This window comes from Manis javanica, chromosome 4, assembly GCF_040802235.1.
Source record: "Manis javanica isolate MJ-LG chromosome 4, MJ_LKY, whole genome shotgun sequence".
NCBI lineage: Eukaryota > Metazoa > Chordata > Mammalia > Pholidota > Manidae > Manis > Manis javanica.
This window is the reverse complement of record NC_133159.1, coordinates 135,711,353-135,734,374: the sequence shown is the minus strand read 5'-3', so window position 1 is coordinate 135,734,374 and position 23,022 is coordinate 135,711,353. Positions and strand designations below refer to the sequence as shown.

At 34.3% G+C, this 23,022-nt stretch overlaps 1 protein-coding gene across 1 annotated transcript in view; it reads left to right on the top strand.

Moving 5' to 3' along the window:
* Positions 1-23,022, top strand: part of CPD (carboxypeptidase D) — a 63,338-nt gene that overhangs the window by 1,556 nt on the left and 38,760 nt on the right. The window contains exon 2 of the mRNA XM_073235062.1: positions 4,455-4,702. Within this exon, the coding sequence (XP_073091163.1) occupies positions 4,455-4,702 (248 nt within the window). The remainder of the gene's footprint in view (positions 1-4,454; positions 4,703-23,022) is intronic.

Here is a 23,022-nt window from a genome sequence, read left to right as displayed (position 1 = left end):
CAGATTTGGAGCCTTCATCTGTGAGCTGCTTCATTTTAGACTCTCTGAAGGATTTCTGATGCCATTTATGTGTGCCAGCGCTGAATAGCTAATTGTTACACTCAATACACACTTTAAGTGTTAAGTGTTATTAAGCACTATGTAGGATTTTAAAAATTAGAAGACCTCAAGAAATCGGTTTATAGCAAGAGAAATAAATATACATGAAGTATATTTATGTACCTGTTTAAACTTTACAGAAAACACTCCTACTAGCAAAATGTGTGTGGGCTGCAATAAAATGGATCATCTCTTTGGAAGAGGTAGAACTTGACTTGAGTCTTGAGAGATGGGTAGGATTTTCAGCAAAAAGGAGGGGGAGAGGAATAAAAAAGAGAGAACTTAACTCTAGGTGGAATAATGTCTGAAGCGAGCATGCCCCTCTAACCTTTTTTGAGCATCAGCTTTACCAGCATATCCTCATTTTTGTGTCTTCATAAGACTTGTGAAGCAATGATTAATCTTTTCATCTTGATTTAAAGATGATTTCTGAGTGATAGATAAAAGAACCAGCAAAGGAGTTTCTCTGTGGAACTTGGAATCATCTCTTCTATAAGATTTCAGTGTATTTGGCAGACCTAGAAAATCTGTGGGCATTATGATAATTCTAGATTATTTTATCTTTCACCTTTTACTTTACTCCTTTTGAGATCCCTTGTAAATACTTAGTTTAACATACACTTTCTGGGAAGATTTTTTTTTTCTTTCAAAGATAACTGGTCATGACCTCTGAACATCTGCATAAGAAATATGACTTTAACATACACCTTATTGTCAGAAGCTGTGATGAGATGTGTCAGGTACACTGTTTACATTGCTTAAATGACATGTTTAAAATGCCCTGTTACAACCCTTGCAGGGATATAAATTCTGTGGCTACATTTTTCTCTTCATTATTCTGTTGTGACCAAGAATGAAAATGAACTTTGCCTTGATGCAAGTCACCATGAGGGCTACTGAAAGCTTTAAACTTTAAATCTGGAACCAAAAATTCTCTTTGGTTAACTGTTTTACCTCACCAGTATTTGATTATAAGTTATGGTTTGGGCCAGTTAGTTTAATGATAGGAGCTTGTGAGGATTTTAAAAGCTCATCTGTATCAGTTAGTGTTATACTGGAAGTCATTTTATTCTGTGGCTATGGACTACCCTAATCATACCTAACCACTTTCAAATCAGAGGGGAAAATAGGTTACTACATAGGGTGAAAAGTATATCCTTCCACCCTCAGTCTCAAAAAATTAACTCAAAATGCATATTTAGTGATTAATCAATAACAAAGAACACTGATATGTGAGTAAAATTAAAAACACAAGCATGTACACAGTTTAAGGTTAATGCCTAAATATAGAGTCAGCTTTATGGACAGGAATTTTAAATATCAAAAACATGAGTGTATGGGAAAATCATGTTTTTCATTGTATTTTGTGAAATCAATCATTTTGATTATTTATGGATATACTATTTACCCAGCTATGTTAGAAATAGATTTTTTGTTATTTTGTATTTGTAAAAATTAAAACTTACTTCTTTCTGCTTAGGAAAGTGAAATTTATTTTCATTCACTTTATATTTCACCCAGTGGGTGTTTTTATACTATTGATACCTGACACAAATACTTAGGAAATATGCAAGATTTCAACTCTATCATTAACATAAAGACTTTATAGCCTACTCAACCCCCATAGTTTCAGCACACTACACTTATTTATTTAAATATACTTGCTTAGACTTTAAGAGGAGATTAGCATATAAATGATTTTTTGGTTATGTTTGTGAAAAGCATCATATTACTGAGGATGGGTGCAGACTACTTTGGGGGCTTCTGTATGTACCAACAGGTTCCTGAATCTTTAGAATTTAGCTTATCAGACACCAAATGCTCTTAATTTTTTAAATTATATGGTTTTCTAGAGGACGTACTAGGTTAACTTAGAGATTGACTTCAGTATCTGTAGACTCCTGTTTATAATATTTATAATATATTTAGCAGCTACTTTAAATCTTATGCAAGGAATGATATATGATATGGAAGTCAAGTACGAGAAACACCTAAGAGAATTTATTTGAATGGAAACCATCAAAATTGGATTAGTATGCAAAGCTGGTTTGACAAAGACTTACAGCAGTAATTCTATAGCCATTATAATAGGTACCACTTTCTCTTGAAATCCTTACAAAAGGGGCATTGGTACTTTTAAGACTATGTAAATAGAGTAAGGGAAATCTAATAATTTAATTTTATCACTCAAATAGATTGTAAATATTTCATTGTTCTGAGAGTGTTCAGTTAGGCCATTTTAATAATATTTCTGAGAAGTGTTGTAAGAAATATAAAAAAAAAGTGAAAAACAGCATTTAATAGAGAATCTGGGATTTTGAAGTTTTAATTGAAAACATATAATTAAAGTAGCATGCATCTTCAGTTACCCATTTTATTTCACTAGAATACAAATGCCAGGGGAGGATTTTTGTGTTTGTTCACTGTTTTGTGTTTTGTTCCTACTGCTTAGAATTAATCACATAGTTGATATTCAAGACAATTTGTTCCAGAATGGATTGCCTGAACTGGACCAGTCTTGTAACTTTCCCAAAAATCAGGGGTTGAGGGAGAGTACTTAAATTATTTTAGGCATGCATTTCAGAAAGTACATTACCTTAGCAGTGGGGAAGAGGGGGCTGGGTAGAGTTAGAATGTTCGAATATACACTTAATGTTTCTGTATTATTCCATCACCCAAGGGTAGCCATGGAAGTGGGGAGTAGAATGGTAAGCATTGATTCCCAAAGCAGGATGCTAGGTAACTCCAAAGAATGAACATTTGTTGAGCAGATGCTATAAAGCAGCTTTTAGGCTAGAAGGTGCTGTACATGTATTATCTTATTTAATTGTCATAACAACCCTGAGAAGCAGGTAGAATTAATCTCCATTTTACAGATGAGCAAGAAACTGGGGCCCAGTGAATTTAGAGGTAGTAACCTCTCCTGGTCATATTATATCGCTGGTGAGCGCAGGTCTGGGAGACCAAATGTTCTTAGCCATGTCTGCCAGGCCTCAAAGCCTGTGCAGTTACGCTTCACCAACTGGCATTCTCCTCTGGTGTCTGGAAGACTGCTACTTATAATTATATTAGTTTTTAACTAGTCTCTTTTCATAATCTATTCAAGTATTTAATCACTGTTTTTATTGGCTAAATTCTGTCTTCTGATGAACAGATTCTGTGTTACAAGTAATTTTCAATGTTTGATATTCTATGGGATAGTATTGATTATACTTAAAATACCCCGCCAAATTAGGCATTCAACAGGTTTAATTTTCCTTCAAGCATATAGAAATGAATGTTATATATAACCCATTTTAGAATTTCTGAAGGTCAGTTCATTTCAACAACAAAAGCAAAAGCAAGAAAATCCAATTTGGAGTGCAAAGTGAAGTGTTTAATCTGTACTCATAGTAACAGTTTGAACTGTTACATGAGAGCAAAGATATATAAATAGGACTTGACCGTATTTCAGCATTTAGCTTTCGCCATAAAAGAAGTTCTTTATATTTCTGTATCTATAAATTTGACCAAATTGTAAATGGATTCACTAAAAAGTAGAACATAAAAAGAGCATTTCTTTTATGGGAACAGCCTTGTCTCCATGTCAATTTTTTTTAAATGACCCAATCAGAAACCTTGGGCCTAGAAAGAAAGCAACTTCTACAGTGATGCAATGGAAAATGAGTTTTTTATGTGCCTCATTGTCTTACTCTGAAAGCAGCAGCTCAGTGTATCAGGTTCTCCCCCCATATTTTCTCAACTGTGGCTTCTCTCTTGGAAATGTGAACTTAATACATTATGACACTGGAATGAGGCAGAACATCTTCTGTCTTAAGTTGGGCTCCCTATCTTAAAATGTTTGGATAATAATACAAAAAGCATGAAAGTTACTAACCTAACTCATGTGTTCAACAAATATTTATTTATATAAGCTATACTTTCTGTGGCATTAACACATTATGAAATACAAGTATTAGGTTGAACTATATGAAATTGTCATTTGTGTAGGTCAAAAGTGGTTGACTGCTGGCAAGTTCATATTGTTCAACCTAATACATGAATTTAGAATTCCCTATGACATCTCCTGAAACATTGATTTATACTGTTACTCAGCTACCTTTTTAATGATGGGAAAATTCTTTAAAGTTACTTGAGATTAACTTGAATTGTAAAAACTAATTGAAAATTGTTAAATTGACAATACTTTCTTTCATATTCTTTTTTTGTTGGTCTTTTTATAACAATTGATAGAGTTGTCTTCTAGGTCTCTAAGAGATACTTGAGTTCATTTATGAAAGATCTAGAATTTTATATATAATTGGCGTTTTCTGTGCCTTTTTTTATAGTGATTTGTGATTTGGTTGTTTTCAAAGGTTTGTACTTTCTGGAAATCTGCACGGTGGCTCGGTGGTAGCAAGCTATCCTTTTGATGATTCTCCAGAACATAAGGCCACTGGAATCTATAGCAAAACCTCAGATGATGAAGTCTTTAAATACTTGGCAAAAGCCTATGCTTCAAACCACCCCATAATGAAAACTGGTACACCTCACTGTCCAGGAGATGAAGATGAGACATTCAAAGATGGGATCACAAATGGAGCACATTGGTATGATGTAGAAGGTATGTAAAGGACTGAACTTGCTTTATTTTTACCCTTGTTCATTTAGCTCTCTTAAGTATACTCTGAGTGGAAAAAGGAAATTTTGAAGAATTCTAATTTTTAAGAATCATATTTCTTTTTTTATTTTGAAATTTTCAGCCCATAATAAAATTGAAGACTACACAAACACCCATCATCCTTTGTTTAAATTCACAAACTATTCCTACCCTAAATGGTCCACCTCTCTCATTCCCCACCTCCTCCACACATTCTCTTTTGCCAAACCATCCAAAAGTAGGTTGCAGATTTCATGACATTTCACCTGTAAGTACCTTAGCATTTATTTCCCAAGTACAGCGGTATTTTTATATATAACTATATATATTCATTACCATAACCAAGAAAACCATAATAATTTAATACTACCAGCCTACATTCTATCCATAACTTAGATTTCCTCTGGTATCTCAGATGAGATCCAAGTTTTAAGCATTGCATTTGGCTCTTGTGTTTGGTTTTTTGTTTTTTGTTTTTTTTTTTAGTTTCTCCACTCTGGAACAGTTGTATCAATATTCTCTTTTTTTAATGATGGTGAAAACTTTGAAAAGTCCAGGCCATTTGTCCTATAGAACATCCTATACACTAGATTGAGGTCATATGTTCCAGCAAGGTGATTATATTGATTACATCACATCACCTCATTAGGCACATAAAGTCAGGCTGTAGGTGGCCAACTTGGACAGTTTGGTTAATGTGATGACCCCCAGTTCTATTTTATATAAAGGTACACTTTTCCTCTTACATTTTAATTCTTGGGGTGCTCATGGAATACTTTTTATTTTAATGTGGTAGAAAATATATATACACACACATATATATAAACACACACATGTATATATATAAATATATGTATCAAAAATGCCTTTTAACCATTTTTAAGTATAGAATTGAGTGGCACTAATTACATTCACAGTGTTGCATGACCATATCACCACTGTCTGTTTACAAAACTTCTTCATCACCCCAAACAGAAATTCTGTAACTATTAAGCAGTAACTCCACATTCCCTTTTTTCCTCAACCACTGGGAACCTCTGATGTACTTTCCATCTCTATGAACTTGCCTGTTCTTCATATTTCATATAACTGGAATAATACGATATTTGTTCTTCTGCATCTGGCTTATTTCACCTTTTTCAAGGCTCTTCTATTTTGTAGCCTACATCATAACTTCTTTCTTTCTGTGGCTGAGAAATATTCCATTGTATGCACATACTACATGTTGTTTATCTATTCATCTGTTGATGGGCACGGGGTTGTCTTCATGTTTTGGCTCTTGTGAATAATGCTGCTATGGACATTGGTGTACAAGTATCTGTTTGAGCCCCTGTTTTCAGATCTTTTGAATATATACTCAGTACTGGAATTGTTGGGTTATATGGTAATATTCTGGAACCACCAAATTGTTTACCACAGTGGCTGTACGATTCTCACCAGCAATATACAAGGGTTCCCAATTCTCATGGCATGTTACTTTTATAAGAATTGTTAAAGTAAGCTTGAATTGTTTACCTTTTCTTTTTAAATGTCATCAAAACAGCTATTGTGCTTTTTAAACTTTTGATATCCTTCGAATAATAACTCTTTTGTTTAGGGTTTAGGCTATTTAATTAACAGTAAGCAGAAGGAACAAGTCAATGCATGGAAATGTCATCAGTATAAACTTCTCTCCTTAAAACCTGCCCATGCAAAATGCTGTATGTCTTCCTTATTTTTTTATTGGCCATTAGTACATTATAAAGTGTCATGACATTTCTCTTAATGTGCCTTTATTTAAACCTTTGAATTGTTATTTGACTTTTTATGTCAAACTGTTCATGCAAAGGGAGTCCTAAGTTTGAAGACTTAAATCTTTCTGGAGTTTTCTGATTTCCCTATAGTTTCTACCAATGTTTCTTGTAGGTATCAAGCATCCATAACCAAGTCAAAAATATTTAGAAGCCAAGCTTTCTGTGCATAGCAACTAGAGTGATTTGAAAAGTCACTTAATTTATAGATAAGGGGCATACTTTGATGTTTAATCCATTTCAATCTTCAGGAAATAATATTTCATAAAACCTGATATCATTAATTAATGGTTTTGTGATATAGTCTAGTTGCTTTATTAATTTTAGATGTTATTTAGAATAGTGGGTTAAAAATAACTTACTTTTCCTTTTTGGAGAAAGTTGTTAAAGATTAGAGAGTAATTTCTAATTGACAGGTCATTAAGGAAGGTAAATGTGTTTCACTTTCTAAAGAATAAGACTGCTGCCTTCAAAGATTATTTGGTTAAATCAGATACCCGATTTTTCTGATTCTCCAAACATCTGAAGAAGCTAAATTTTTTCTGCTGCCATTGATACTATTTTTATTAGTATCATCTCTTCTCCTGTTTCAGCTGAATAGTCATATATACTTTTTTATTTCCATAACCAACTTATATCTTCTCCTACCTCAGCAATATTGAGCAGTTTCAATAGTTTCAACAGGGCAAGTTCATTTTGTTTATCTTGTGTGGGACTGCGGTGAGTAAGAATGTTGTGAAACCTTGTGACTAGGCGTGTATTCAGACCCGGATGTCCTGGAGTAATTTTACTGACACCTTATGTGATGTGTTTAGAAATTCTAGTTCAAACAAGTATAGGCTTTTAGAGCTGAAAGTGGATGTATTGATCAAGTACACCCCTTTTGCTTTATAGGAAATCAAGGCCGGAGAGAAGAAATAACTTGTGCAATATCATTTGTTCATTTAACAAATATTGACTCAGCACCTGCCACATGCCATACATTGTATTAGGTGATACAGTGAAAGCAAAACAAACAATTCCTGCTCTCAAGGGTGCACAGGCAGTGTTTTAGAAGTATGAGATGTGGGGTGATCTTGTCCCCACCACCTTCGCCTTCATTGCCAGGGTTGACTCAGGATATTTAGGTGCCTATGTGGGTGGTCCTTGCTTCTCTCAAACCTGCAGGATCCATCTAGGGAATGACTATCCTAACAAGACCTCTGCTAAAACCTCACTAGGAGAGCCTAAGCTGAATGTATTCATAGAGCAGGCCTTTTTCTATTTTTTTTTTTTTTTTTTTTTTTAGCCACAGTGTGTGGATTTGTATGCCTTTTGTCTACCATTGTTTTTTTATTTATTCACAGTTTTGCAAGCATTTTAAAAATCATCTGATGGTTTAGTATGTTTATTCCAAAGCAAATTTAATAAAACTGAATGGTAGTTTTAGGCCAACTTTAAGAATTGCCCTCTTTCAACTTATAAAATTTTTAAATCGGCAAGTCACCCCAGACCACCTATAATTGAAATTACATGATCAAAAGTCACAGTTTTGAGTAACTTGTTTTCTTGGACCGAGCACTGTTATATTTATTTTCCTGCAGATGCAAGAACTCTAGAAGGCAGTGTATTATAGTGGCTAGGAGCAGAGCTTTAGAATCCTGCTGCCTCAGATTTGAATCACAGCTCTGCCATTGACTAGCCCTCCATGTATGTGTGTGTGTGTGTGTGTGTGTGTGTGTGAAAGAGATATCTTGGACAAGTTATTTCTCTGAGCCTCAATTTCCACATATATAAAATGGAGATAAATGCTATCTACCTCATTATTATGAGACCCAAATCAAAATGCAGATACAGCACTTAGCCTAGCACCCGGCACCATGGCCACTCATCTCTGGTAGAATTTCAGCTTCATAAGGGCAGGGACTTGGTTTTGTTCTGTTTTCTATTTCCAGCACATAGAAGCATGGTCACACATAAAAGGTGACCAATAAGACTTTTTAAAATTTTTGAATAAAGAATTCTCAGCGTCTGAAAAAGGAGTATATAGTTATTTAAAATCTTGGATGACCTTTAGACTAGCTAATCTTACAAAAATTTATAAAACATTCCTCCTAGTTTTTCTCACACTCTGAGAAAATAACCTTGTCTTACTGGTAGATCCTAGTTTTCGAACTTTTTTTTTTGTGACCCACAATATAAAATACCTTTAGGTTATTTAAGTACAGTTCACATGTGTGAACATACAACTGAAACAATTTCATGACATAATACTGTGCTTTGTAATGTATTCTGGTACTGTTTTTTTCTAGTTTCTACCATTTCATTAAACAAAAAAAGCTTATCTGAACCCACTAATGTATTTCACAACCTACTAATGGATCATGACCTGTAGTTTAAAAAAACACTGTTTTTGGTCACTCTGTGGTAGAACTGACTTATTTTCAAATTCTAAGTCAGAACAAAACACCTTGTAAATTAGCATGTGATAACTAAATAGGCTTTTTATTTTGCCCTGTCTTGTTTATATGTCAGTCATTTCCAATGAGGACCAAGCTGGAAATGTTATCTCAGATGACCTATTTTTAGATTGCCTCCCCTATCTTACGAATGAGTATTCAGATAGGAAATTGGTCAGGAATATAGTTCTCAGGCCTAGGTGTTGCTCATGTGAATCTATGCATTCTGTGGCCAGGTAGGACAGCTACCACAGGCTTTATGTCTTTTTAAACCACTACTAACTTGAAGCTGGGTCTTTCCAAACTGGTAATTTAATTTTTTCCCCCTCTGGAAGAAGACGTATGGATTTATGAAACTTTCTTCTCTGTCCTTTTATACTATGGGCAGAGAGTTATAAAATGTGACCAGATAGCATATACTGTAACTAATTCAGTTTGCTTGCATGCATATGTGTGAATGTAACTCCTTTGATATGTGGGCAACCATTCTCTGAGTAAAGTGGAGGTCAGACTAAGCAGCACTCATGTGCTCCACATATTGAGGTATATTTGGTTTGAAGTAGATTGCTGACCGAAAGGGAATAGATAGCATGGAGAAAATAATAACCAAACTGTTAGATTTGGTCCTTAAGTAAACTGAAAATCTTATTCTTGAGCATTTTCTGGGTCATTTAACTTAGGGTATTATGGATTAATCCACATGACACCAGAAAATTGGAATCTACTTAAACCAAACAAGAAAAGAGTCAAATGAAGAGCAAAGAACAGAAAAAATATAGTATCTGCTATTAAGGAATAGACACATTCATTAATACAATGGATTTTAAACAGGCCTTTCAGTAATTGTTAGATCACAAAGACGAAAACAGCAATAGAGACAGTAAATTTAAAAAACATAACTAAATCAGTCTGACCTAATGAACATATACAGAATATTGTCCTCATCTTATTCTCCTGCAGTCTGTTTACTAACTGAAGTGTAAATGATAAGTAACTTACCATTGGTCTTATTTATGGAAGATGTATCTGGCTCAGTTAGTGCTGTGTTACTTATTTTTAATATTATGTATAAAAAGTACATACTAGAAGCAAAGTAGCAAAGCTACAAAAACTTCAAGCATTCTTGTATCTTTTCTTGTTTCACATTTCAATAGGATCAAAATCTAAACTCATCAGCATGACACTAAAGGTCTGCGTCCAGTCTTCATTTCTAGTACCTCCTACTTTTATCCTGCCACTAAACCCTTGTCTTTCCCCTAAAATAGCCCCTTCACATGTTGGGCCCTTCTTTGTCTAGATAGCTTTTCTCCAGTTCAGTTGTAACTTCCTCTGAATCCTCCTGTGTAGCAACTGTCACTTGTGTGCATTTAGAGCTTTTTGCTTCTACAACTGTATAATGCTTATCACTTGTGTCATTAATAGTTTGTGTCTCCTGCTAGAGTGTGAATCTTTGATAAGAAGAACAGTGTGGTGTTATCTATTTTGAAATTATCTTTACACAAAAAGTATTGGTAGGTAAAGAGTCCTAAAAGAAGAGAAATTAGGGAGGTTTTTACAGTCATTTGGAGTGAGGTCTTTTTTGGCAATAAGAGCTTTATCTAGAAGGATGCTGTAAGAAAGAGAAGGGAGTGTGAGATATAAAAGAAATTGTGCAGGAATTGTAGGATTGACTTTCAGTTTAATAATACAACAGAGTGTCAAGGAGCTGAAGGACCTAAAGATGTAACTGTGAGGTTTGGAGCCTGGATGAGTAAGAATGATAATGGAAATGGAAAAATGGGAAATGGGAAAACTAATGAGAGGAGTGTGTGTGAATGTATGTGTATGTATATATGTGTTCTCTCTAGATGGGAGAGGAGTGAAAATTTGAGGCAGTACTTGATGTACTAGATGAAGTACACAGTGGGCATTTGGGGACTAGGCTCTGGAACTTGGGAAAGAGGTAAAGATGATGAAGAGATTTAGGAGTTTTAAGACATAAGGAAAGCATATGGCAGTGTACATGATTTTGTAAAGTGAATTGATATTATTTCTTGGCATAATTTAATTGCTGGGAGCTAGAAATTCAACTAGAACACACACACACACATACACATCTGCCCCCAACGCTCCCTCCCCCTCCCCCCCCCCCCACAGATGGGTACTTTTTACCTCCAAAGTATATGTACTTCTGGCATTTTGTACTGGGATGTTTTCTTTAAGAAATGCTGAGATAGTAATTAATTAATGCTCTTTAATTCTCAGATATTCTCAGTCTGTTCATGTTTTGAGAATACTATTGATAATCAAATGCATTCATAAGTGCTTTTGGTCTTACCAGAGCTTGTGTTTTAAGGAGCTAGTTGGATCCCTTCCTTCCTTTCTCTCTCTCTTTTAATCTGAGTGCTGCCTAACTTAAAAGCACAAACGTAAAACAATACTCAAACGGAATATTGGCATCTACTTGAATCAAGAGTTTGATTTAGTAAAGTGAAATAGAGTCTAATATACAATCTGACCTTGAGGAGCAGTGCAGTTGTGTATTTTGTAATGTGAGACTTACTTAAAGGTTGAGAATCAAACACTAAACCCAACCTTAGGATTTGGCCCCTAACTCTACAGATCTGATGTCTAAAAATTTAATGTTCTTTTTTTACTTTCTTGTATTTAACTCAGGTGGTAGAGAATGGGAAAGTATTTTTTTTAAAACAAGGAAAATGCAGTTCAAAAAGTTGTGTGAGAGATAATGTTGACCAAGTTTAGACAAGACTGAAAACAGACACAGGACTGTGTAATGTAGTTAACTTTGTAGAATCATATCATTAGCAAATATATATTCAGTGGGAGTGGTGAAGGAAATACATTTGCGTAAGATAAGTTGTTCAGAATATAAAGACCAAGTTCAGTGAGAATTTAGTCTAAGTGAACTTGAATTTAAAGACTAGGAATGTGGGTAATTTTTTTCAAGGGAAACCTCCTTTTTCCTATTTTTTGATTGAGATGTTCCACTTAAAACTTCTGGCTTTTAAAAAAATATCTCAGGGAGTGAAAAATTATCACTTAATAAGTCACTTATTACCTATAAATAAATTGTTCACAGAAGTCAAAGTTGTGAGAACTTCTCACTATCCTTTGGAATAGTTTTATTAAAGAAATAATAGTAAGCTCCAAATTTAAATTTAGAGTGGAAATTGGCTATCTTTACTCCTACACTCTAAAATGCGTTTCCTTTTGCAAAAAAATAACATTTTTTTCCTGTAAAAGATGTATAGGGTTCTTATGTAATAGTTTGATACTTTATAGTTGGCCTACTGAGGCAAGTTTTTAAAACACTTGCTGTGTTTAAGTCTTAACACTGAAGAATTTTGATTATATTTTTTTCTATCGACTTTCTACTTGAGAAATGAGTGAATTGTTAGTTCCCCAACTTTGAATGAAGGGTTGAATTTAAGTATACCGCACCCCCCAAAAACTATATCTCTCTGTAATGAAAACAGTAATAGGGACTGGTTCCATAGTAAAGATGAATTAAGTATCTTAAAGCATATGAAAATTAGTTGTGAGACAAATAGATTGAAGGAGTTTAATAGGTATGAGTAGATCCTTCGATCAGATTTATTCACCTGTAACAATTAGTACTGATCACTATTTATTATGGTGTTGGATTCCTGATGTTATACTTTTTAGTCTTGTTCTTTGATACTGGTAAAGGAATGAAAGCATTATAGATTTCATAGTACATTGCATTCCTTTTTTTTGAACATAAAAAATTGTGGATTAATAGGTAGGTTTAAAAGCAAAATTTATACCTTTTTTTTCTTTGTCAATTCCCCTTGTGAATAGAGGAAATTGTCTAAACCAGTGGTTTTTAAACTGAGATATGTATGGAGAGGAGGAAGAGACTAATTTAATTTGGATAAATTTAAGGAAATATCCAGATCTTCCATACCTACTCTTTCCCTAAGTTGGTCTGCCCCCAGAAAGATGCTAGCTGTGAAGGTTCAATCACATGCCCTCTTCTCTCACTTGACTGAAGATAGGTGTGCTTTTCTGTCCATCTGTATCATCCTATGGTATGTTGACTCAAGAGTTTTTAAAACTTCCAGGGCACTCAAACAAAAAGAACAGTTTGGTGATTACTTGAATGATATTATAAAAGCATGACTCCAAACTTCTTATTAAAAGATTTATTCTCAGTGATCATCAAATGTTTATTGTTTATCAAAATTTACAATACAACTATGCTGTCCTGATAAATTGTATACCAGTAGTTATTGTAACAATTCAATCCAGAAGACAAAAGTGTAATACTTAAGGCATTCAGCTCATTGGATCTCTATAGTATTTTTATTCATTTGGATTCATCTAAAATAATGTTAAGGTTTTATTTTAAAATATTAAAATTTATATTATGCAGGAAATTATATTGTTTGCAACTATTTAAAGTTAAGATGAAAACTTTTAGATACAAACTTAAAAATGTGTGAAGTGTGACACATTTTTCAGAATTATTTTAGTATTAATAAAAACATTTGAAGGTCATTGTTTAGCTTCCTAAAAGAATAATAGTTAATAGAGGCTTGCTTATTTATGATTATTAATAAGTAGGATAAATAACTGACTTTTATACTATTAGTAAAGTGCTTTATTGCTTTGAGGTATGCTTAAAATGAATGTTACACTGCCAAAATTAAAATATTCCTTGACTGAGTATTGTTCTGAAATTTGACATTTCGTCATTTACTCTATGTTAAGCCACATACATCAGCTTTGAAAGAAAGCACACCAATGTGTTAACCAATCTGGAAGTAGCTGCAGCTGTCAGTGACGTTGGGCCTACCTACATATGAATGGCTGTTCTCTGTTACAGTGAGCTTCACCTTTGTACAAGTAGGTTTTCTGTTGAGGAAAACATCAACACAACACATCTGAGCCAGCTATTTAGTTAAAATTACTTATTATACAGTCTTTGACATTTAGTTTGGGAAAAATAAATGTTAAGTTTAACACAGATGGCAAATAATGTTTATTTATGGCATCCTACAAGAAAAGTTCTTAAATTATTCATAACTCAGTTAGTATTCCCATTTGTTTCCAGTTTTTTTAGATAATTTTTAAAAAGTAATTTCTAAACTAAAACTTGAAGTTGATGAATACTTTTTCATATTCTAAATTTAGGATAGCTTTATCTTTTTTACCTTGCAAAAAAAAAAAAAAACCATTAGCCTGCCACTCTTTTCACATTGATGGACTCCTATGAGTTTCAAAAGAGATAGATTGTGGTAGATATCACACCTCACAAATTGCCTTCTGGGAATGGCCCGTTATTATAGACTCAGAGGAAATGTGCTTTATTTTTATGAGGTTTCATTGAGAGAAGGATATTTTGTAGATGGTTTCCTGTTATTGATTTCTGTGTAATTCCATAACGTCGAAGAAAATACTTTATGTGATTTCAGTTCTTTTACATGTGTTGTTTGTTTTATGAGCCAGGATATGGTCTGTCTTGATGAATGTTCCATGTATACTTGAATGTGTATTCTGCTGTTGTTGGATGGGATGTACGATAAATGTCGTTTAGATCTAGTTAGTTGATGACATTGAATTCTGTTGTCTTGCTGAATTGACTCTTTTAACATTATGTAATATCCTTCTTTACCTCTGGCACTGTTCCTTGCTCTGAGGTCTACTCTATTTGTTACTAAAATAGCCACTCTATCTTTCCTTTGATTTGTGTTTGCATGGTTTATGTATCTTTTTCTATTTTTTTACTTTTAACTATACCATTATATTTAAACTGAGTTTCTTAGAGACAGCATATAGTCGGGCAATTTCTGTCTTTTAGTTGGTACGTTTATACCATTTACATTAGGTATAATTATTGATATGTTTGGATTTTGGTCTACTTTAAAATTTTTCTGTTTGTGCCTCTGTTTTTTATTCCACTGCTTCCTCTTTCCTGCCTTCTATTGGATTGTTTGAATGTTTACCGTTTCATTTTGTCTATTGAGTTTTTGACTCTATCTCTTTGTGGAGTTTGTTTTGGTAGTTTCTCTAAGAATTATAATTTATATACTAAACTTTTCATACTTCTACCTAGGATTGGTATTTTACCACTTCGAGAAGAATGTACAAATCTTACCATCCTGCCCTTTTTCTTCTCCCCTTTATGTTGAGGTTGTCATGAGTACTATATGTATTTACATTGAAAACCCCACCAGTGTTATGACTTTTGGTTTCAACTGTTGTACATAGTTTAAAGAACTTAAGAGGAGAAAAATACTATATTATATTTACCCAGATTTTTACCATCTCTGCTTTTTTCAATTCCTGAAGTTCCAAGTTTCTTTCTGGTATCATTTCTCTTCTGACTGAATAATTCTTTAGCATTTCTTTCACAGCAGGTTTGCTTATGATGGACTCTTTTAGTTTTCCTTCACTGAGAATGTCTGTTTTTGAAAATAGTATATTTTCACTGGATGTAAAACTGGGTTCTGGGTTGGCTTTTCTTTTTTAACGTTTTGTACCATTGTCTTCTGTCTTCTGTGGCTTCGATAAGAAATTCAGTTGTTTGAATTGTTACTCCCCTATATAAGTGTATCATTTTTCTCTTACTACTTTCAAGAGTTTTTTTTCCCTTTGCCTTTGGTTTTGAGCAGTGTGAAGTACCTACACATGAACTTCTTTGAGTTTACCGTGTTTGGGTTTTGCTAAGCTTCTTGAAATCTAAGTTTGTTTCTTCTGCCAAATTTAGGAAGTGTTCAACTATTATTTCTTCAACATGTTTTTTAGCATTGCATCCTTTTCCTCTTCTGAGATTCCAGTGACAAGAATGTTAGACCTTTTGGTACTGTTCTTTTCCTAAAAAAAAAATGTTTTTCTCTGTTGTTCAGATTAGGTCATTTCTTTTTATATGTCTCCACATTAACTCACTCTTTCCCTTTGTCATTTCTTTTTACTGTTGGTTATTGTATTTTTCAGTTCTAAAATTTCCATTTTGTTCTTTTTCATGTATTCTGTTTCTTTCTTTCATTTTATCTCAAGAATGTTTACTTATACTTCCTTAGAGTGTTTAGCATTGCATCCTTTTCCTCTTCTGAGATTCCAGAGACAAGAATGTTAGACCTTTTGGTACTGTTCTTTTCCTAAAAAAAAAAAATGTTTTTCTCTGTTGTTCAGATTAGGTATTAATAACTGCTTTAGGTTAGTTTGATAATTCTAATATCTGGGGCATCTTGGAGTTGGAATCTGTGGAATATTTTTTCCTTGCAAGTGGTTGACATTTTCCTGGTTATTTGCATGTCAAATAATTTTTTGTTATATCCTTGACATTTTGAATCTTATGAGATCTGAGCCTTGTTTAAATCCTATTTTAAAAAATGGTAAACTTTTTGTTTGTTCTAGCAGTGAATGACCCAGTTAGTTCAGTTGCAACTTTTGACTCACCTTTTGCGAGCTGGGGTTCTGATGTCAGTTCAGTTTTCAAAGACTTTGCAATTCTCCTCAGCTCTGTCCTGTGTCTGCATCACACAGGGGCTGGTCTGGGACCTGTGTGGTCTGTTTTGTGGTTCAGTTCTCAGTGCTTGTGGTATGCTGTTTTAGGTCAGACCCACCCATGTGCAGTTCAGGGTTGAGCCCAGGAGTTCATAAACAACTTTATGGGATTCCTTTCTCAAGGTCCCTCCTTTCTACAATCTCACCAGCAGTCTCTGGCTTCCAAGGTCTCCCAATATAGATGATAAATAAAGACATGAAAGGATGCACAACATCATTAGTTAGTGAAATACACATTAAAACCATGAGGTATCATTACACACCTACTAGAACAGTTAAAATTAAAAATCTGACCAGATGCTTAAGCAGATTGTCAGGTGAAGATGCAGAACAACTAAAACATTCATACATTGCTGGTAAGAATGTGAAATGGTACACTCACTTTGGAAAACAGTTAAGACAGTTTAAAGTTCAACTTGTACTTACTGTGTGACCCAGCTATGCCACTCCTAGATATTTACCCAAAAGACATGAAAATATATGTCCACACTAAGATCGATGCATAGCTTTATTCATAACCACTAAAAACTGAAAGCAGTTCAACTACCCATCACGGCGGGAATGGATAAACAAATTATGTACATTCATACAGTGAAATACATGTTAATAAAAAGGAAAATTTATATATGCAACAATATCAACGAATCTCAAAGGCATTATGCTAAGTGAAAGAAGCCTGATACAAAAGGCTATACTGTATATAATATATACAGTATATAATGTATGATTTCATTTCTATGACATCCTGGAGAAGGCAAAAATATAGGAAAAGAAATTGGATTGGTGGTTGCCCAGGGCCAGCTTGGGAGCTGGGGGAAGAAAACCTTTTGGGATGATGCAAATGTTCTGTACACTAAAAGGAATGGACTTCACAGTAAATCAATTACACCTCAATAAACCTGACTTTTAAAAAAGTTAAAAGCAGCATGTTGATTAGAGAGATTGTCAAAATTATTTTGAATCAGTTCATCAGTTCATACTTGAGTAAAGGGGAACTGAGGAACTCTGTGTGCTTCAAAGAAGAATAAAATATGAAGTATCATGCAGAAAAGATTTATCTTGTATATGCTGTTTTGTAACCTTTTTATTATATGGCAAATATGACAGTAAATGTGTGTCTGCAACACTTCAAGTGGTTGCATAGCAGCCCATTTTATGTCATAATTTACTAAACTGATCTCCATTTTCAGACAGACAGGTTGTTTCCAGCTTTATTCTCCTTCAGTTTAAACACTATAACCCCCATCCTTGTAGCTACTGTCTTAGAATAAACTCCTGGAAAAGGAATTGCTGTGTTAAGGTCATACCTATTTTAAAGATTTTATAACCATATTACTAAATTGTTACCCAAGAATGTTCTGTGCTCCTTTATTTTTATCTGTTTTCTTCTCCTTAGTCTTTTTTTTTTTAACAATTTTTAAGGCTGTTTTTGATCAACAGGTATTTTACAATTTTTAGGTAGTTAAATCTATCATTCTTTTCCTTTTATAGTTTCATACTACTTTGCTATCCTACTTTCTTCATCCTGAGAGTAATAAAAATCTTTATATCAGCTTTTGTTTTGTTTATGGTATCATTTTTATGTCAAGTTCCATATGCATTTAAGAGTTTATTTTGTATGGTATGAGGTAAAATTCACCTGTATTTTTTGTCACATTTAATTAACCAGGTGTCCATGTAACAGTCACTAATTCATTCTTCCTTGGTTTTAAATGTCTTTAATAATATTCCAAATGCTTTGTTTCTGTTACTGTGCTTTCTATTTTGTTCCATGGCCTGTTTTTTTTTTTTGACATCTTAATTGCATTGCTTTAGTGTGTATGGTTTTATAATGCATTTTGTATCTGGCAATTCAGGTCCCTATTATTATTATTTTTTAATGTTTTATTGGATATTCTCATGAATTTACTTTTCCAATTTCTAAATCATTTTTCCAACTCCAATAAGAATCTATTTTTCTGCATGATATTTGTAAATTAATTTCAGGGAAATTGGGTGCCTTTATAAGCCTCCCATTTAGAGGCATGGAATCTACATTCCTCAGTAAAATGTTATAATTTTGATTTCTATTATGCATTTTAGTATATTTAATAATTTGTAGGTTTTATGGCTGGGGTCTTTTTTCTGTTATATTTTCTTACTATTGCTGAAATATAGGAAAGGCATTGATTTTTGTATTATTTTTATGTATTCGTCCTTTTATATCCAATGTCATTTTCATGGCTTTCTGTTAAGTAGGGTCTTATCAAAGGAAAATTTGGGGAGTGTGTAAAGATTTAATTAATACTCTGTATCTGCACCAGATTCCACACAATGAAATTAATTTTAATTTTATCAAGATGTGTACAGTTAGGTACACTATTCACTGTGATATTCCTCAAATCTGTAGGACCTACAAAAAAAGTTTTGTCTCCATTAATCCTTTAGTTTTGTATTGTTCATAGTTATATGTTTAAAAAAATCAGTGGGGTTAGAGGCCACTGAATGTGGTTTTTTCCTCTTGGAATTAAGTCTTACTTTTAAAAGGCTCCTGCCCTTCCTGCCTACCCCATACTCTGAGAATATATTTGTATGTGTTACTGATTGGAGCTGACTAGTTACAGTCCTATTAAAATTACATCTAAAAAGCTAATTAGATTATGTTCTGAATATTACTGTAAACTTGATCTTCTTGTTGCTGTTAGCTACTATTTGTTAAGTTGCTACTTAATTACTAAGACAATTAAGGGACAGGGAAAAGAATGCTGAGACTGAAGCCTGCTGATTACCATGTTGTAAGCAGTCTACTTCTCTGCCTTCCGGCATAATTCAAGTAAAAGTTGGCCATGTTTGCAATTTAACACAGCTATTAAGTTTTACATATGTAAAAACCTTGTTCATACTTGCATTGTTCTGAAATTATTTTTGTGATCTGTGTTCTGCTTTCTCACCAAGACTCTAAATTCTGACTGGTAGTATGTTTCTTATTTCAAAATCTCTGTAATCTTAGTGTAATGTCTTACACACAATGACAGCTGTACTGTGACCAACATAGTACAAATTGGAAAAAATTAGTATCATTTAAAATGAATATCACATGTATGTCTGATGCTGGGGTTCTTGTTTGAGGCGTTGAAGAATGAACTTAGTTAGCAAACAGTCAAGGTAGGAAAGCCAGGGAGACTTTTATTGAGAGATACAGCGAGAGGACAGACAGAGCTCCTGGCATGAGCCAGGAGGGCACAAGAGAGCCTGTGGTGGGGCGTTGTCTAGGGGATTTATAGGCTATTGAGAGACAAAGAGCTAGGGATGCAGATCCACCAGATGGTCTCTAAATGTTTATCTTTTGAAGAGACACTAAGTTTCTTATCAATTTTCTGGACTATTTTTTAGAGTTAACATAAGAAATTTACTGCTTTGATCCTTTTTCAGAGTAGCAGTTTCTTGGTTTGGGAGTGTATAAATCAAGGCTGCTTGTTTTGCTTTCAAGGTGAACTGAGTTATTGACTTGATTAGGGCTGGAGGAGGAAAAGCAGCATCTGAGTAAAGTTAAAGATAAACTGGGCTTTTTAGAAAGTTAAAGTAAATTTTACAATAGCCTCATTTAATTGATACAAACAAGACATAGGCTATGCTGAGGTATTTTTTTATCTGGGGGATGTTCAAACATTCCAGGCCAGGTTATTCTTGGCTTTTTAGTTTTAACTAATCTTCACTGAAGAATGCTTATATTTTTAGTTTGATATTTTACTTTAGAGAATTAATGTGACTTTGTCTTTGCTTAATTGTTTAATATGAAGTTTTTGTAGGGGTCTTTTTCCAGAGGCCTTCACCCTACTCTGACTACACCCACGGTCCCTGTCTCATGTCCACATAGGAACAAACAAATGACAATTATGAAATAAGATCATCAATAATGACTAAAGGAGACTAATGTTACTTAATAACTAATATGACTTGGTAGGGATATGAAAATCAACATCTCACCAGTTTCCTGCCAGACCCAAAGTTGAGTATCAAGATGCTGGAAGATAAGAGAAAACCAAAAGATGAATACCTTGCCTTTTAGAATAAAAAGGTTAAGGCCAAGATACTGGGCTGTGGTAGTTATAAACCTGCATATATTCTGGGAAGACAAAGTCTGTTTGACATCTCCACATATAGAGTAATTGGGCATCTCAAACTTAATACATTCAAAACAAGTTTTAATTTCCCACTGGTCCAACCTACTTACTTTCATTCCTTCAACAAATATTTATGAAGGACTGTTCTAATGCTTGGAATATCCATCAGTGGGTATAGCAAATATCTCTGCCCTCATGTTGCTTATAACCTAGCAGGAAGAAACAAACAGTAAATAACAAAGATAATAAGTAAATTGTTAAGTACTGTAGAAAAAAAGACAAAGGAAAGGGTGAGAAGAATTGTGAGTGCTGGTGGAATGGGCTTGAGGATAGTGGTGGGGAGAAGTAGGCAGCAGCTTTAAGCGGGGAGGTCAGAGTGAGCCTCATTGTCAAATTGAAATTAGAACAAAGAGCTGGAGGTGAGGGATTAGTCAAGTAGGGATATCTGGGGGAAGACCACACCAGGCAAAGGGAACAGCTAGAGCCAAGACCCAAACTCAGGAGGTACCTAGTGTACCAGTGAACAGCAAGGAGGCCCATGTACCTGATACAGGGCCAGTGGAGGGAGAGCGTGAAAGGAGGTTAAAGAGGGAAAAGGAGAAGTGAGAAGTCATGTAGGGCCTTAGGCCACTGTAAACACTCTGACTTTTAATCTAAGTGAAATAGGGAGCCATTGTACAGAAGAGTAACATCTGATTTACATCTTAACAGAATTACTCTGGCATCTCTGTTGAAAGATACAGAAGGGCAAGGGCAGGTACAGGGAGACCTGTTAAGAGTGACTGTGGAAATCCAGGCAAAGGCTGGTGGCTGTACCTGCACAGTAGCAGTAGAGTTGAGAATAAATTTTTGGGTTCTGAATATATTTTGAAGTTAGAGCTAGCATGATTTCCTAATACTATAGATGTGGAATATGACTCTGGGGCTTTTGGCCTCAGCAGCTACAAGGATGGAAGTGCCATTAAGCATAATGGGACAGACTGTGGAAGGAGCGAGTTTGGGGAAGATAAGGATATGTTAAGTTCACAATATCTAAGAAGAGACTGAATAAGCAATTGGGTGTGTAAGTTTAGAATGTGAGAAAGAGCTCTAGACTGGAGATAGAAATTTGAGAGTTGTCAGTCTGTAGATAATATTTAAACCTTAAGCCAGGGGCTGTCAGAAACACCAAGGGAATGGGTAAGAGAAGAGGACCAAAGACACAGCCTTCAGTGTGTCGAATCTGTTTGGCTGGTTCTCCTTCATTATCTCAGTTTAATGGCACTATATCCCTAGTTTCTCAAGCCAAAAATCTGTAAGTTATCCTTGATTCCTTTTAAACAATGCCTTTCTACATCCAAATCTGTTCATTTCATATCCACCACCACCAACCTAGTCCAAGCCGTCATTCTCTTCTAATTCATCTCCTTGCTTCCCTTTTTGACCTGCTACAGTCATTTTACACCCAGCAGTCAGAAAGACCTTTTAAAAAGACAATTTAGATCATGTCACATCTCTTCTCAAAACCCTCCAGTGTTCTGTGCATCAAGGGATACAGTCAACAGAGTGAAAAGGCAGCCTATAGAAAATATTTGTAAACCATGTATCTGATAAGGGGTTAATATCCAGAATATATAAAGAACTTCTACAATTCAATAAAAAACAAGTAATCATTCATAAATAGGCAAAGGACTTGAATAAACATTTCTTCATAGAAGATATGCAGTTAGCCAATAAAAGATGCTCAATATCACTAATCATCAGGGAAAAGCAAAATCAAGACTACAGTGAGTTATCACCTTACAGCCCTTAAGATGGCCACTATCAGAAAACAAAATAGCTAGTGTTGGTGAGGATGTGGAGAATTTGGAACCCTTTGCATGGTTTGTGAGAATATAAAATGGTACAGTCACTGTGGAAAACAGTATAGAGCTTCCTTGAAAGGTTAGAAATAGAATTACAAATGATTCAGCAGTCCCACTTCCTGGTGTGTATACGAAAGAATTGAAAACAGGATCTCAAAAAGGTATTTGCACACACATATTCACTGCAGCATTATTCACAATTTCCAAGAAGCAACCTAACTATCCATTGACAGATGAAGAAAATGTGGCATATACATACAATGGAAAATTATTTAGCCCAAAAAGAAGGAAATTACATCTGATAAAAGAATATAACCCAAAATGTACAACCAACTAATAGAACTCAGCAGTAAGAAAACAACAAACCAGCTTAAAAATGGGCCAAAGAGGGGAGGAGCCAATATGGCAGCATGAGAAGGGCAGTGGAAATCTCCTCCCAAAACCATATATATTTTTTGAAAATAGAACAAATACAACTATTCCTAAAAGAGAGACCAGAGGATACAGTAAAATGGCCAGGCTACATCTACATCTGCAGGAACTCAGCATCTCATGAAGGGGGTAAGATACAAGCTA